Source organism: Vipera berus (assembly GCF_964194415.1).
Source record: "Vipera berus genome assembly, chromosome: 2".
NCBI lineage: Eukaryota > Metazoa > Chordata > Lepidosauria > Squamata > Viperidae > Vipera > Vipera berus.
In genome coordinates, this window is record NC_138203.1 from 163499798 (window position 1) to 163514910 (window position 15113).

At 40.4% G+C, this 15113-nt stretch overlaps 1 protein-coding gene across 9 annotated transcripts in view; it reads right to left on the minus strand.

Moving 5' to 3' along the window:
* Positions 1-13256, minus strand: part of CARD14 (caspase recruitment domain family member 14) — a 30541-nt gene extending 17285 nt beyond the window's left edge. For 4 of the 9 annotated variants that reach the window (XR_014024988.1, XR_014024990.1, XM_081316671.1 and 1 more), the window contains exons 1-11: positions 12916-13255; positions 9726-9773; positions 7777-8011; positions 6722-6859; positions 6130-6455; positions 4474-4644; positions 3884-4003; positions 3067-3192; positions 2450-2593; positions 1032-1160; positions 724-833 (exon numbers count right to left, since the gene is read on the minus strand). Coding sequence is in view for 6 of the 9 variants with exons in the window: in XM_081316671.1 (XP_081172797.1) it covers positions 724-833; positions 1032-1160; positions 2450-2593; positions 3067-3192; positions 3884-4003; positions 4474-4644; positions 6130-6455; positions 6722-6859; positions 7777-8002 (1490 nt within the window). In the remaining 3 variants the exon portion in view is untranslated. Of the gene's footprint in view, positions 1-723; positions 834-1031; positions 1161-2449; positions 2594-3066; positions 3193-3883; positions 4004-4473; positions 4645-6129; positions 6456-6721; positions 6860-7776; positions 8012-9725; positions 9774-12915 lie in introns of all 9 variants that reach the window. The other 5 variants (XR_014024989.1, XM_081316674.1, XM_081316673.1 and 2 more) reach the window with 2 other exon arrangements.
* Between the last annotated feature and the right edge of the window lie 1857 nt (positions 13257-15113).

A 15113-nucleotide genomic window follows, 5' to 3' on the forward strand; every position in this document is an offset into this window, starting at 1 on the left:
CCTGTCACAGGATATTCATCATCCACTATTACAAAGTTCTTAACCTGTCATAAATAACGGTTAAGAGAATAACAGAGTTGAAAGGAACTTTGAACTTCTATTAGAATAGTAAAGTAAAGGTAAAGGTTCCCCCGCACATGCGTGCTAGTCGTTTCCAACTCTAGGGGCCGGTGCTCATCTCCGTTTCAAAGCCAAAGAGCCAGCGCTTGTCCGAGGACGTCTCCGTGGTCATGTGGCCAGCATGACTAGATGCCAAAGGCGCACGGAACGCTGTTACCTTCCCACTGTAGTGGTCCCTATTTTTCTACTTGCATTTTTATGTGCTTTCGAACTGCTAGGTTGGCAGAAGCTGGGACGAGTAACAGGCGTGCTCACTCTGTTACGCGGCACTCAGGATTCGACCCGCCAAACTGCCGACCTTCTGATCGACAAGCTCAGCGTCCTAACCCACTGAGCCACCGCGTACCTTTCTATTAGAATAGGTCCATTTAATTCTAGTGGAACAAAATACCTGAATGATTGGAGATTAGATTTTATTTTACAGAATCCAATGGAACGTGAAGATTTAAAGGAGTCAGTTTTTACCTCTCAACATTGTGAGAGATAAACAAGTGAAACATTTTATCCCAGCACAGAAAAAAACCTAGAATGTTCTTTGTCATATCTGCAAACTCAGTCTAGCACAAAATATGATATACCTCCACAAATACCTGAAATACTTACCTCCAAGAAAGTGAGTTGTCTTGCATGGCTCTTCTCTGTAGAGAAAGTTTACAAGGCGGGATTGGGCTGCATGATTGGAAACTGTCCCTTTGTTCATGACTTGACCAAGACTACAAAATAAAAGGATAGTCAGGTCATAAGTACCATCCATTGTGATTGAACTCAAATTTCCCCATTCAGAGCTATTCCCAGAGCTTTGCACAGCAGACCTTTGGTCAACTTCACAAGCAGGGGTCACCATCCCTCCTTACCCATGAAATTAAAGAAGATACAAAAGTGGAAGATGGGTGGAGGATTGAAATACACACCTCTGATATGCTCATCAAGCTGTCCTGACTGTCTTCCCGAGGACAGATGGCATGCATTCGTACTAGGGGCTGCTTTCTCTTTGGACAATGGTCCTTGGGTTCAGTGATGGGAGGCCCACTCCTTGGTACCTAAGGAAATTGAAAGTGTCCCCTCAGAAGAATATCTTGATTTATAAGACAGAGAAGAGTCTGTGAGGCTTACATGGCAAACCACCATCTTTCATATGCCATGATTGCCAACCGATGACCCTTAGATAACTGGCTTTCACTTCTCACAATAATTTCACATAATGCTTTTTTATATAAAATAAACTGCTGTAGATTAAGTCACCAGCCTTAGCTATACCCTTGCCATTATTTCCTGCTAATAATAAGGATAGTACCAGTTGTAACACATATTGGGCAGTATACCACAAGTGCATGCAAAGCCCAATTTTATCCCAAGCATGCTCATGCTGTTCTTTCCTAGTTAGAATATATAATCTAGTCCAAATGTTGCAAGTCAGTGTACCCTGCAAACCACCTAGAACAGTGATGGCGAACCTTTTAGAGACCGAGTGTCCAAACTGCAACCCAAAACTCACTTATGTATCGTCGGGTGCTGGGTGGGCGTGGGTGGGTGTGGCCCACCCACTGGGTGGGTGTGGCCCATTGGGTGGGCATGGCTGCGGTGCTAACAGCAGACTGAATGTGACTAAAAAGTTCAATCAATTCCAACTTTGCGAGATCTTTTTTTTTCCTGTGAGAAGTTGAAATTGATTGATTGAATGAACCTTTTTTTGTTTTTTACACACAGCAACAGAGGCCTAAAGCAAAAAGGTTTTATAAAACCCAGCTGAAGACCTAGGAGTGGGGCGACGGCGGGCGTGCCCACAGAGAGGGCTCTGCATGCCACCTGTGACACACGTGTCATAGGTTCGCCTCCACGGACCTAGGACATACACACAGTGCATTAATATTCTGTCTGATGAAAGTGTAATTCAGTGAGTTATGAAAGAGAACATTGTGAAGGTCTGTAAAATGACCTTGGGAAACAGGAGGAAGAGTTGCAGGTAAGACAACCATCATGCAAAAGATACATTTCAGCCCACAGAAGCAGAAGGGACCCTCCCTAGACTTCTGCAAAGTAAAAGAGGGGAGAAATACTTTTAGATTTACAAGATTCTGTTACTGCAATTTTGCAATAAAGATAATGCTAGTACTTATTATTTATGGTCCTTATCTTGAAGGAAACAGCTATTTAAAAAGAAATTAAATGGGAAAATTGAGAACACAAAATAAAATTCCATTTATTCTATAATAGCTGCATTTTGAATTTTGTGAAGCAGGCTTTCAAATATTAGGATAACGCTAGAGGCATTTGGGAAAGTATAGATTTCTCCCTTTCTCTCCTAAGCCCAACCATGATCATAACTTACAGTAAACACTAAATATCCCATGCTGGCTTTTTTCCTGAGTTCACAAATTTCATTTGTGAGCTCAAACACTTTACGACGAAGGGAATCTTTCTCCAGGAGGCTTTGGGAAATTTCCAACTGGGCAGTGTCCCTGGCATTGTAGGCCTACAGGATTTAGATAGAGATACACTACATAAGAAGGTTTTGGGAGAAACAAAGACAGAAACAAGCTACAGGTAACAAGAAGCACATTTCATGCAGTAATTAAAACTTAGGGATAGCAAGAATTAATACAAAGAAGGGGGCATACTATAGTATTATAGTAACCCTAATAATACTATAGTAACTTTAATAATATTTAATTGTAGCATTTGTAGCATTGTAGTATTTGACATATTGAACAACTGGAAAACCACATGAAGCCTAGATTGCAAAGCACAAAATTAAATAAAAATCTCAGTACTGAGGTATTGAGTTCTACCAGTGGACTTTATACAACATAAACTATTTAAGTTGGCAATCACCGTAAAGTTCAATCATGTTAAGATCTCTGCCAACAAGACAGTTTCTCACCTTTTGACAACCTTTTTGTCACTTTGACGGAAAAGCTGTCATTTCATAATCACATTTTCTAATACCTGATCTCTTTCTTTCTGTAGATCAGCTATTTGAGCCTGAAGGGCACTGATTTGCTCCTTGTAGATCTCACAGTCTACTTTCATCTTTTGACATTCAATTAAAGTATTTTCTTTTTCTTCCCAACACTGCATAAAAATACAAATACAGCAACATGAAAGTATTTTTTTTGTATTTAGGACCCTTTGCTCTTATTACATGTAATATTGGCAAGTCTTACAAAAACAGAGTAGCCTAATATGGCCTAAATTGTCTTTAACCTCCTATTACAATCTGATGTCTGAGAACAAAGATAAAAACTTTGTATAATTTGTAAGCCACCCACAGTCACCTTGTAGGGAAGATGGATGACATAGAAATTTAATAAATACATCAATTAAACAATTTTCCTATAACCACCTTGCAAGCACATGGCAACAATGCTATTTTAAGACGTCAGGATTACTAGCTCAAGATTACTGACTCCTATATTAGGGTTATAATGCTTTCTGTATGTAAAACCAACATTACAAAATATCTACTCTTCTTTAGCCCTTTTAGATCATATCAAATAAAGTCATTGTTCTTAAACAGGGTTGTCCTTGAGCACTGAAAAAGGACTGATCTTACTGCAATTAATATACTTTTTATTTTCACATGTCTGCTGCCATATACATAAGAGACGAGCCACTTCCAGACCCCCAGTTGTGTAAGGTAGGCACAAAGGAGAGTGGCAATTTCTGAAAGTATAGAAGATGCCTCTCCTAGGCACATAAACAGACTTTCTCCCTCCCTCTTGCATAGGAGCTGGTAACTCTTCAGGTAGCTTGGCATTCTCACCTGTTTTCGCTGATTCTCAGCAAGTGCTGCTTGCTCTCTCAGTGAGTGAAGTCGATTTAGCAATTCCTGTTTGCCCTCCAGAGCATCATCAAGGTTCTGCTCTAGAATATCTTTCTGCACCTGAACAGGTAAGGGAGGCTTATTAGAGAAAGCTTTTTCATTCCAACCCCTGTCCCATGCCACACCTAGAGAGGAATTGGGGTGCCCACATGGAGGAGGCCCTCAAGTTAGACAATTGCCACCTAACTGCAGCCTGAAAAGAACATTGTGCAGCTGTAGGAGACGTATACAAAGGTGTGCTAAGTCTTGATTAAATGGGCTGAAAAAAATCTTTTGCTCCACATTGTGCAAAAGCCTTTGGCTTACCTTTGCAAGAAAATGCCCTTGGCCAAGAAAGCTCTGGTCATGCTACCTCCTGCAAACTCATGTGGTTTTCTTCACAGATTTACCTCCCCTAGCTTGCTCCAAAGAATCCTGAAACTGTCACCTGGTGAAATTACTAATAATTCTGTGTCACAGATCTGTTATCCTCTCTATTATTCCTAGGATTATTAGGAAAGGATAGGAACATAGCTGACAACTTCTTTTACCACACTGAAGGTTTCCAGCTCCAACAGTGATTTGAGATGCTCATTCTCTTCTCTCAGCTTTAAGAGCTCATCTGTCTGCATCTGTGCATCCCCAGATATTCTTGAGGGTCTTTCCCTTTTATGGCATGATGACATCTGGGCTCGCTGTAATTCTTGCTTCATCAGGTAGAGCTACCATTGACAGGTACACAGAAAGAAAGGAAAAGCTGTGAATAAGGCTAGCAGAGCTGAAAAATAAGTTACCAGTTTGGGCAGTTCCCTCCACAGCATCAGTCCTGAACTTCTTGCTTTAAGAATTTACCGCTGATTAGATTTTATCCAATTACTTTATAAGGAACTCAAGGCAGAGAACATAGCTAGTATTCCTTCCTCCTCCTGTTTTTCCCCACAGCCACATTCCTAGGAGGTGGACTGGGGTGTGAGAGAATGACTGGCCAAAGTCACCCGGTCGGCTTTCATGCCTAAGGCGGAACTACAACTCCCAGTCTCCTGATTTCTAGGCCAGTACTTTCACCACCACAACAAACTGGCTGAAATGTTCCTCTAAGCACAGCACATCCAACCAATGTGAACAGACCAAAATCAAAGTTTCTGAGAAATAAAATGGAAGTAAAGCCCAAAGTTTGCAGAACTACAGAAAAAAGCTTTTGGGGAAAAAAATTAATTAGAGAATATTCCCAGTCCCAATCAGTCCAAGAAAAATCAAGCACTGATTGGTAGAAATTGGTGTGTGTGGGGGGGAAATGGGAAAAAAAATGGAAAACAAAGCTCGGGCTTCGGTGCGGAATGTTCAGAAGGTGCAGGAGAGCACGGCAGCCAGAAACTCTAATAGAAAGTGAGGATGGACCACGTCCTCAATTAATTGCAGCTGCGATTACTAAACACTAAATGGAAACTGTCTTCTTCTACAGCCCAAGTGTACTGATATCCAGTAAACCCAGTTAATTGAAATAAAGATCCAATTGATCACATCACAGAAGGAAAAAGAAAAAAGGCAAAGGGTAAAGAAATCATAGTAGCCAATTATTCTTCTATTTCCTTGGACATAAACCTGATTCAGCTTGGTCAATAATACAACCAAACTCAACTGTAATGTACAGACAACCCCCCCTCCCCCACGGATTTTCAGGCATCAGATTGATTTTTTTTAATACGGTAATTTGTATTCTTTTTCAGCAGATGGTTTTGAGGGATTTCTACCTTAAATCTGCATAATGTTGGATCCTGCAAAATCATCCCAAATTGGTATATCACTAAAAGTTCATCTATCATAGTCTATTAGACATGTCATTCAGATTAAGCTAGATTATCTCTGTTGGGTTTTCCATTTGTTTCTTAGGCTGCATCTTTCATCTTTGGCAGCAGCAGTATCCATGGAAACAAGATACTGAGATAGATGGTCCATGGGAGCTAACATTTCTCACATTCTATTGCACTTTCAAACAAAAGAGGACAGCTACAGATGACTGCAGGTCACGAGCAGAACCATTCTGGTGCTCTAGCAAGCATTTTGCCTACAGTTATCCTTCTCTTGACCAGCAAAATGCCACGGTTCAGCAGATGAGACCATCTGCAATCATCTTACCAATGGCACGCAGGACCTGCAAATATGATATCACAAACCCTGAAAAGCTCCATGCACCCTTCTTCTCACACCTCTTCCTGCAAGCTCCGGCAGCGGGTAATAGCCAGGTCCTTCTCTTGAAGGGCACTGCTGTAGCGCAAAGAGAGCCCATAAAGTTCATCTTTAAGCTTGAGGGCCTCATGGAAGTGAGCACTGAGTTCCCTCTTCATCCGGTTACACTCGGTTTCAATGCCCCGTAAGCTTTCAGCCTCAGCTTCCAGTCGGGCAGTGTTTTCCTTGAGTCTGCGGCAGTGTTGGAGCAGGGACACCTTCTGGCGTTTCTCCTGGCTTAGCTCCTCTTGCAGGCTGCTAACTGCTTTGGCCAAGCATTCTGTCAGCTGGGAACTTTCGATTAGATCTAGAGAAAAGAAGAAAATGCTTAGGCATCGATGGAGATTCTCAGTCATCCAGGTCATTCTTGTCCCAAAGGTGCTTTTTCAAAAAGCAACTGGACATCGTTTTTTTCTCTGAAGACATTTTGCTTGTCATCCAAGAAGCATCTTCAGTTCTAACGTCAGAACTGAGGTCAGAACTGATTACTGGACTTTACTGTATCATCTGTTTTGCTTAACAAAAAGAGCCCAGTTAAGAATGGGTGATGTAGGAAGGATGGAAAATGCTCACCACTAAAATTGTTGTGGTCTATGGAAGGTTCCAAGCCGGTAATGAACACATAAATATCAGGATTGTGAAGTTTCAAGCTTTCCAGAAAAGCGAGAGCCCCATTTTTCCCACGGGATTTCAAGAGATCCAGCATGTGGCCTATAAGAGATCAGGAACATTAATAATGTAAAATGATGGGAACTAAAAAGTCCAACAACTTAAAAGTTACCCAGGCAGAGAAACTTGAAGTACATACGACATATAATTTGCCCTTCCTGCATTTACTTATTTAATAGTATTTGAGCAAACTTACTAGTGAATCTTTTTTGGTTTCTCTAAAAGCACTATCTTTTAAATGCAGTGTTGCCATATATGTCTTAACCTGTAAATAAAGAATAAGCTTGCCACTTAAACTGGAACCCTTCTCCATTTACCTGTGATAACAGGTATAAGATTATAAATCTTATATAGTGTAATCTAGTTTATAGAATGGACTAGATTCCATAGGATTCTACTACCTATCCAAGGAAGTAATCTCTCTCTCTCTCCTCTCTCCTCCCTCCCTCCCTCCCTTCACACCTCTCTTCCCTAGATAGAATCAGTGCTATTTTAGACAGAATGGAGTAGCTCTTTCTGATACCAGATTTTGGGTACCAGAAAAACATTAATTTATTATATTTATACTGTGAGGAATAGGAAGGGCAAGGAATTAACTGCCTCAAGTCCCAAAGTAATTTGGCTAGCTTTGCCTACTATGCATCAGCCATGGCTTCTTGGTGCCCTTGGCAGAGTAGTGCTGGAGCCAACATATAATCCCACTGGACATCACTATAACTGATTCTCCATTGTCTAAGGCAAGGGGTCTTCAAACTTGGCCCTTTTATGACTTGTGGACTTCAACTCCCAGGATTCCTCAGCCAGGTCTGGCTGAGGAATTCTAGGAGTTGAAGTCCACAAGTCATAAAAGGGCCAAGTTTGAAGACCCTTGTTCTAAGGCTATCCTCTGCTCTGCACATGTTACAGTACCACATATCACACTGTCATAAACGTTCCAATACCGTACTCAGAGTGCTTACCGACTCTCATGGCTCTATTTGTGAACTGGGGGCTGTGCAATATTTCTTCCTCATCCAATTGACCCAGCACCTTGGCCTGCCGTAAGTACGGGGTAAGACGACTGGGAGAGATACCACGCACAATTCTATAGCGATGGCCCTCCACCATCTCCCATAAGCGATCTTCATCCATATCACGAAGTTCTTGATCGACGAGGTTGGGATCATCTACTCCTGCCTCCCCCATAATGGAAACCTAAAAGGACAAGAGATGCTGAGGCCAGTGATGAAAGAATAAGTGTCCTTCATAAAATCCATCTTCTATTCTAAACTGACATGAAGCATGGCAGAAATTAAATCCTAGAGGAAGTGGTAAAGCACATTAGCTTTTAAAATGTTTTAAGATCTTGCTGTTTTACCCAAATTACATTATTTCAGCTCCGATTTATTTCTGATCTGACTGTAGTTACTAATTTTTGTGACATTAGATTGCATTGTATAGCTTTGGTTTTAAATTGTATTATTGCTTTGGTTTCAAATTGTATTATTCTATTTTTAAATAATCATACAGTACCTATAGAAACATTGTAATAGGTAATTTAATTGATTGGTCACTTTTAGTAAAAAAATGAGCTGTTGAGATCTAGATTAGATTCTATTTCAAACCTCATTACTCCAAATAACATAGTGTAATAAGGTCAGAGCTCTGTTTATTCTTTGCATGTGCATATGCGTATAAAATACAAACACAGCCCCATACATACATAAAATAATAAAGTGAACCCTGAAGCAAAATTCTATATTCCAAAAATTATTTCTTTTTTTGTCTCTAGCATCGTTAACATAAATGGCTGGAAGATGATCATTTAGTAGGGCAGATTAAGATAGGAATACACATAATCGTGGTCCCCAATACATTTCCAATAGAGAAGACAGGGTCTCTATGGATATTATCTTACACCGGTAGTCCTCGACTTACAAACACAATAAGGACCAGAATTTTCATTGTTAAGCAAGGTGGCTGTTAAGCGAGTTACACCTGATTTTTATGACCTTTTTTGCCATAGTTGTTAAGTGAAACAATGCAGTTGTCATGTGAATCATGCAGTTCTTAAGCAATACTGGGCTTCCCCCGTTGACTTTGCTTGTCAGAAGCCTGCTGGGAAGGTTGCAAATGGTGATCACATGACCTTGGGACACTGCAACCATCGCAAATACATGCCAGTCGCCAAGCACCAGAATTTTGATCACGTGAATGCAGGGATGCTGTGATGGCTGTAATTGCGAGAACCAGTGGTAAGGCAATTTTTTTCAGGGCCAATGTAACTTTGAAGAGTCGCTAAATGAATGGTTGTTAAGTTGAGGACTATCTATATCTATTTAAGGGGATATTGTCTTATATCTACTTAAATGTGTTTGAAATAGTAGAAAATATTTGTAGCTCGGCTGGTAGATGTGGACTGTGGTTTGTTCTCCCAGCTTGTTGTTTAGCTTCTGAGTGTTTCATTATCAGGGAACAAAATGCTTGGAAGCTAAACAGCAAGCTTGGAGAACAAACCACCATCAACATTTAAATGTGATTTTATCCATGCTTTAACCATGATTTTGCTTTCTGTCTGCAAAGCAAGGGCAGCAGGTGGTCCTGATGGGCTGGTGAAACAGAAGAAAATACTATATAGCTGGGTTTGGATTCATTATCTGAATGTCCATCCAGAAAACTGTATCATTGGGCAACAAGACTGAGGAGAATCTAAGGTGCCCGACAGGAGCATATACTATCCAGGGCTGCATAAAAATTTAAATGATATATTCCACTGAATTATATCAAATAAAATAATGAATAAATAATATCATATCTCCAATCTCCCAACCTGCAAAAGACAGCAAGTTTTCTGCCACATTAAAATACACATTGATATATGCAGTATATATTACACTTTATAGAAATAAGTCTCTGAATATGTGCCTACCTTATAGTGAATTGGACCACTGGCTCAACAGGCTCAGAGTTGCCTAGTCTGAATAGGAAAAAAAAACCCCACTGTTAGTCCTGCTGCCTTAGCCAGTTTCATTAGAAATGGTAGAGACCAAAGTGCCCCTTCTGCCAAGCCACAGAGCTGTGTCCCTTCCCACTAGGCTCATGCCTTTAGCCAGTAAGGTTTGTTAAAAGCAGATCATGCCAAACCAATCTCATCTCATTCTTTGATAAAAGTGACTAAACTAGTAGACCAGCGAAATGCTGTGGACGTAGTATACTTAGATTTCAGTAAGGCATTTGACAAGGTAGACCACAATCTACTACTTGGTAAGCTAGGAAAAGGTGGAATAGACAACATCACCACTAGATGAATTTCTAGCTAGCTGACAAACTGTACTCAACGAGTAGTCCTCAACGGCACTACATCCACATGGAGAGAAGTAAGCAGTGGGGTACCACAAGGTTCCGTCTTAGGCCCAATACTCTTCAATATCTTCATAAATGACTTAGATGAGGGAATTGAAGGGAATTCATCAAATTTGCAGATGACACCAAACTGACAGGAGTAGCCAACAGCCCAGAAGACAAACTCAGGATCCAAAAAGATCTTGACAAACTTGAACAATGGGCTCTATTCAACAAAATTTCATTTCATTTCATTTTATTAAATTTGTATACCGCCCTTCTCCCGAAGGACTCAGGGCGGTGAACAGGGCATATATAAATAGCGAATACAAAAATTAAAAAGAATTAAACAAGTGCCCAGATAAAAAACAATAACAATATAAAAAAAACCATTAAAAACCCTAACGTCCCCCATCAGGCCAGACCAGCCTGTTCAAATAAATGGGTCTTCAGACTGCGCCGGAAGGAGCGAAGGTCCGGTGCCATCCGGAGCTCAACCGGCAGTTGATTCCATAGAGCCGGAGCGCCCACAGAGAAGGCCCTCCCCCTGGGGGCCACCAGTCGACATTCTCTGACCGGAGGCACCCTGAGGAGGCCCTCTCTGTGGGAACGCACAGGGCGGAGGGAAGTTGACGCCGGCAGCAGGTGGTCCCCGAGGTACCCCGGACCCATGCCATGTAAGGACTTAAAGATCATAACCAAAACCTCAAACTCAAAATGAGTTTCAATGTGGAGAAATTTACATTTATGCAGGAAAAACTAAAGGTACAAATACAGACTGGGCAAGACCTGGCTTAAAATCAGTAACTGTGAGAGGGATCTTGGAGTCCTAGTGGACGATCATTTGACTATGAGCCAGCAGTGTGCAGCAGCAGCCAAAAAAGCTAATACAATCCTGGGTTGAATAAACATACGCGAGGTATTATTACTGCTTTATAAAATCCTAGTAAGACCACACTTGGAATACTGCAGCCAATTTTGTTCACCTTATCTCAAAAAAGATGTTGAGAGTTTGGAAAAAATTCAGAGAAGAGCAACTGAGATGATCAAAGGCCTGGAGACTAAAACATATGAAGAACAGCTATCGGACTTGGGTTTGGCTAGTCTAAAGAAAAGAAATTGGGGAAACATGATAGCAGTAATCCAGTATCTGAGGGGCTGCCACAAGGCAGAGGGCCAGGTTGTTCACCAAAGCACCAGAGGGAAGGATGAGAAACAATGGTTGGAAACTGATCAAAGAGAGAAACAACCTGGAATAAAGGAGAAACTTCCTGACAGTGAGGACAATCAACCAATGGAACAGCTTACCCCCAGAAATCGTGGGCACTCCATCACTGGAGATTTTTAAGAAGAGACTAGACAATCACCTGTCTGGGACGGTATAGGTTCTTCTTCTGCTTGAACAGGGAGCTGGACTAGAGGACCTCCAAGGTCCCTTCCAGCTCTATTCTATTCTATTCTGTTCTGTTCTGTTCTGTTCTGTTCTGTTCTGTTCTAGTTCTAGTTCTAGTTCTAGTTCTATTCTTATTCTATCTCCACAGGATTAGGCCACTACAATGGAGCTGCCCTTTGACCATAGTACTGAAAGATGTGAGCAGGATTCGCAGTCCAAGACCTGTGCTTGAGCAATTGCATTATTTGCCAAAGATTTCCAGGTCCAGCTCAAGGTCCTGGGATTAATCAAGCCTTATGTGGCTTGGCTTCCATGTATTTGCAGGACTAGCCAGTCAGTTTCTGGGTATTCTGTGAGGCATCCCAAGAGGTGTACTAATAGTAATACCCCATAAATTGGGAATGTGATCCAGTGATCATCCTTGTTGGTTAGGCTTAGGGTTATGGAGCACCCTGGCCCAACTTGAGACTCCCTGATTTATCTTAAGGCTATTGAAATCCTTTTATTCCAAACAGCATTTGGCTTGGCTGCCTTTCACAGATTTTATTTAAATATCAATAAGTTTTCATTAGTGTTGCACAGTGATCTTCCAATGTTTGCCAATTTGTTTTTAATAGGGGAGGGTTGGACAGTTGGGACCAAAACACCTCTTAAGGAAGAGGATGCTTAGCTAGGACTGAAGCCCTCTACTGAACATCACATAGACAAATGTCTGCCTATAGATCTAAGTGTCTTAACAGGTTTGTTAACATGGAAGTTACGCCTTCAGATAGTCAACCCCTAAACTCGGAATTGTGTGAAAAATGGTTGCAAGTCCCTTTTTTCCAGTGCCACTGTAACTTCAAACAGTCATGGTTCTAAGTCAAGGGCTACCTGTAGTTGTATAAAACAAGAGCAGTGATAAACTGTAGGAGGTGAAACCTAGCAGGTTACAATATTTTAAGCCTCCTTCTTTGCACAATGGAAGTATTTATTGTAGTTATATTCTATTAGGATGTCAAACACAATCCTCTCCCAACTACATCCTTACAACAACTCTGTGAAATATGACAGCTAGAGACGAACATTTGTGTAAGTAGAGATCTAAACTAGGACCATTCAGTCCTAACTGAACCACCCAGGTTTTCTAGACAGCCCTGTTAGTTTTGCTTCTGGTCAGTTATCTAAATGAGATCAGAGGAGACTATTGTTCTGGCTCAGTACTTCGAAACCCTGAACAAACCACTTCATCCTCACTTTGCTCCTGGGCTTAATTTCAAATAACCTAGTTACAAATCCTCTCACTAAAGAAGTAGGAGCCCTTTCCTCCTCCTTCAGGCCAGTCTTCCTGCTGGCTGGTCAAGCTGAAAGTAAAAGCAGAGACCCGCTTGCTCGCTCGTCTTACCTGTTCCTGTTGATCAACAGAAGTAAACGTTGTTGTGGGCATGTTGTCACAGCATGTCTTAGAGGGAAACTGATTTTTGAGTAGCAGCTGACGAACTGGTTTTTCAAGAGGGTTAGTTCTGCCTGCCTGCCTGGGAGATTTTCCTTATCCAATGCAAGTTCTTCCTTTTGGCTCAGGGCCAAGCCAAAAGTGCAGAAGACAACATATATACTTTTATTGTAAAATTCAAAGATCCCTATGGCTTCGGAGATAACCAGACCTCCCTCCGCTTGGTTTTAGCCGAAGAGAGTATTAAAAATAATCGCACAACCAAAGTTCAAAGATTAATGCCATGGTGATGCAGTTCTCGAATCCACACATAAAGATAGGCACTGCTTTCTTATCTGTGAATGGAAGAGTAAGCACAGAGATTTCTATTTAATAATGATCACAGTGGCCAAAATCTCTGAGTAGGATGCTTCTATGAAAATAGCATGTTGAAATCCATGGTTCACATGTTCCTCTAAGTTTACTTGTAACATGTTATTTCCTGCTTCTCAGCACAGCTTGAGGCTTAGAGTGATTTAGTGTTAAAATCAGAATGACCTGAGAGTTATCCTGAGGGTTGGGATAGATAGGAAGAGATTAATTACAATTTCATTCTTATAGAAAAATACAGCAAGCACAACAGTAAATATTATGGATAATAAGCCCTATATTTAATAGAAATATAATTGCAAAGTCTTCTAATGTTAACAGATTAAAGATACTGCTAAACAAGTGAAACAGAAATATGCATTTCAGGAACAAGGGGGATTCTTCTACCAAATCAAAAATAAGTTATTTGTTTAGACTTGGGTAAAATAAAAAAAATGCTTAGTTCTATTCAGACATCAACTTGCATGTCTATACTCTATAGCATTCAGTTGTTTGGAGTAGCTTATAGCAATGCTTCCCAAACTGTGCTTTTCTCTCGAGCTAAATTACAACTCCTATCATCTCCACGCTTCAATACTCAGGAGTATCATCATCTAAAGCACCTTGAGGACACCAGTTGGATTACATTTTTCTTAAAGCGTATGGAAATAATTGACCGTGCATGGCAATAAAAACACTTATTTAAGGCATTCTTACTAGCCACTAAGTTCAGTGACTGGAGATGAAAAGTATCGTGCTGTAAATTTTACTTAAGCTTTTTAAGAAAAGAATAGTAGAAAACTAAATTTCCTACTGTGATGTGAAAAATCTACACCACAGAGGGTTGGCTATGATACTGAGGCAAAAAGGAAGTATTTCTTCATGTGGTTTTATGCAATGGTAATGGTCATAGTTAATTATTTAAAATATTTATATAATCACCCATCTTATAACCGACTCTGGTTGGCTCCCAATCAAAACATACATCAGCATACAAATATGCTGACGTATAAGCATATTAAAAACATTAAAAACAATAAAAAGTTGGGTATCTATCTGGTTAGTTGCAAAGAGTTAGATCTGTTCGTGGATTACTGGCTATTAAATATAATGTTCATGAAGACAAAAATTGAAACTGAGGATCCATACCTCTGTGTCACATGACAAACTACAAACTAAATAAATACGCAAATAAATCCATTGCTAGTCCTTTTGCCAAAATGTCTCCCTCAAAGGAAACAGTTATGAATTTTCCTGGAGAATATAGAAAGAGACCAATCTTCCTCAAATGTATTGGATTTTACAGACATTTAGGGTATCTAGAGAATTTCTTTTTAATTTTAATCCCATTTATATCCCACCCTTCTCCGAAGACTCAGGGCGGCTTACAATCTAAGCACAAATCAAATGTGCTTAGCAATAGCCTTCATTCTATGTATATGCCTGCTTATTAGGGCTTTCGCCCCCCCCCCAAGCGGCATTATTACAAAGTCATCTTATTGCCCCCAACAATCTGGGTCCTGCATCATCCTAAACTTTAATTATTCAATCTGTCTAATCTGTTAGGAAGGCAGTGAATAAACTTTTTTTTTGCTTATCAATGGAAAAATACGCTGAAAAAACCTTTTAATGGAAGGAAGGAGGAAGGATAGGATGGTTATTTCTTTCTTCCTCAGTACTAATTTCCTCTGAAATTTCATCCTCATCCACAGAGAAGTTGAGTGTCCATTAATTAGTTTAATACTTTTGGGCAGCCAAATCTTGGAGAAAGTTTCTGCCTAGTACCACCTCTGATCCTTAAT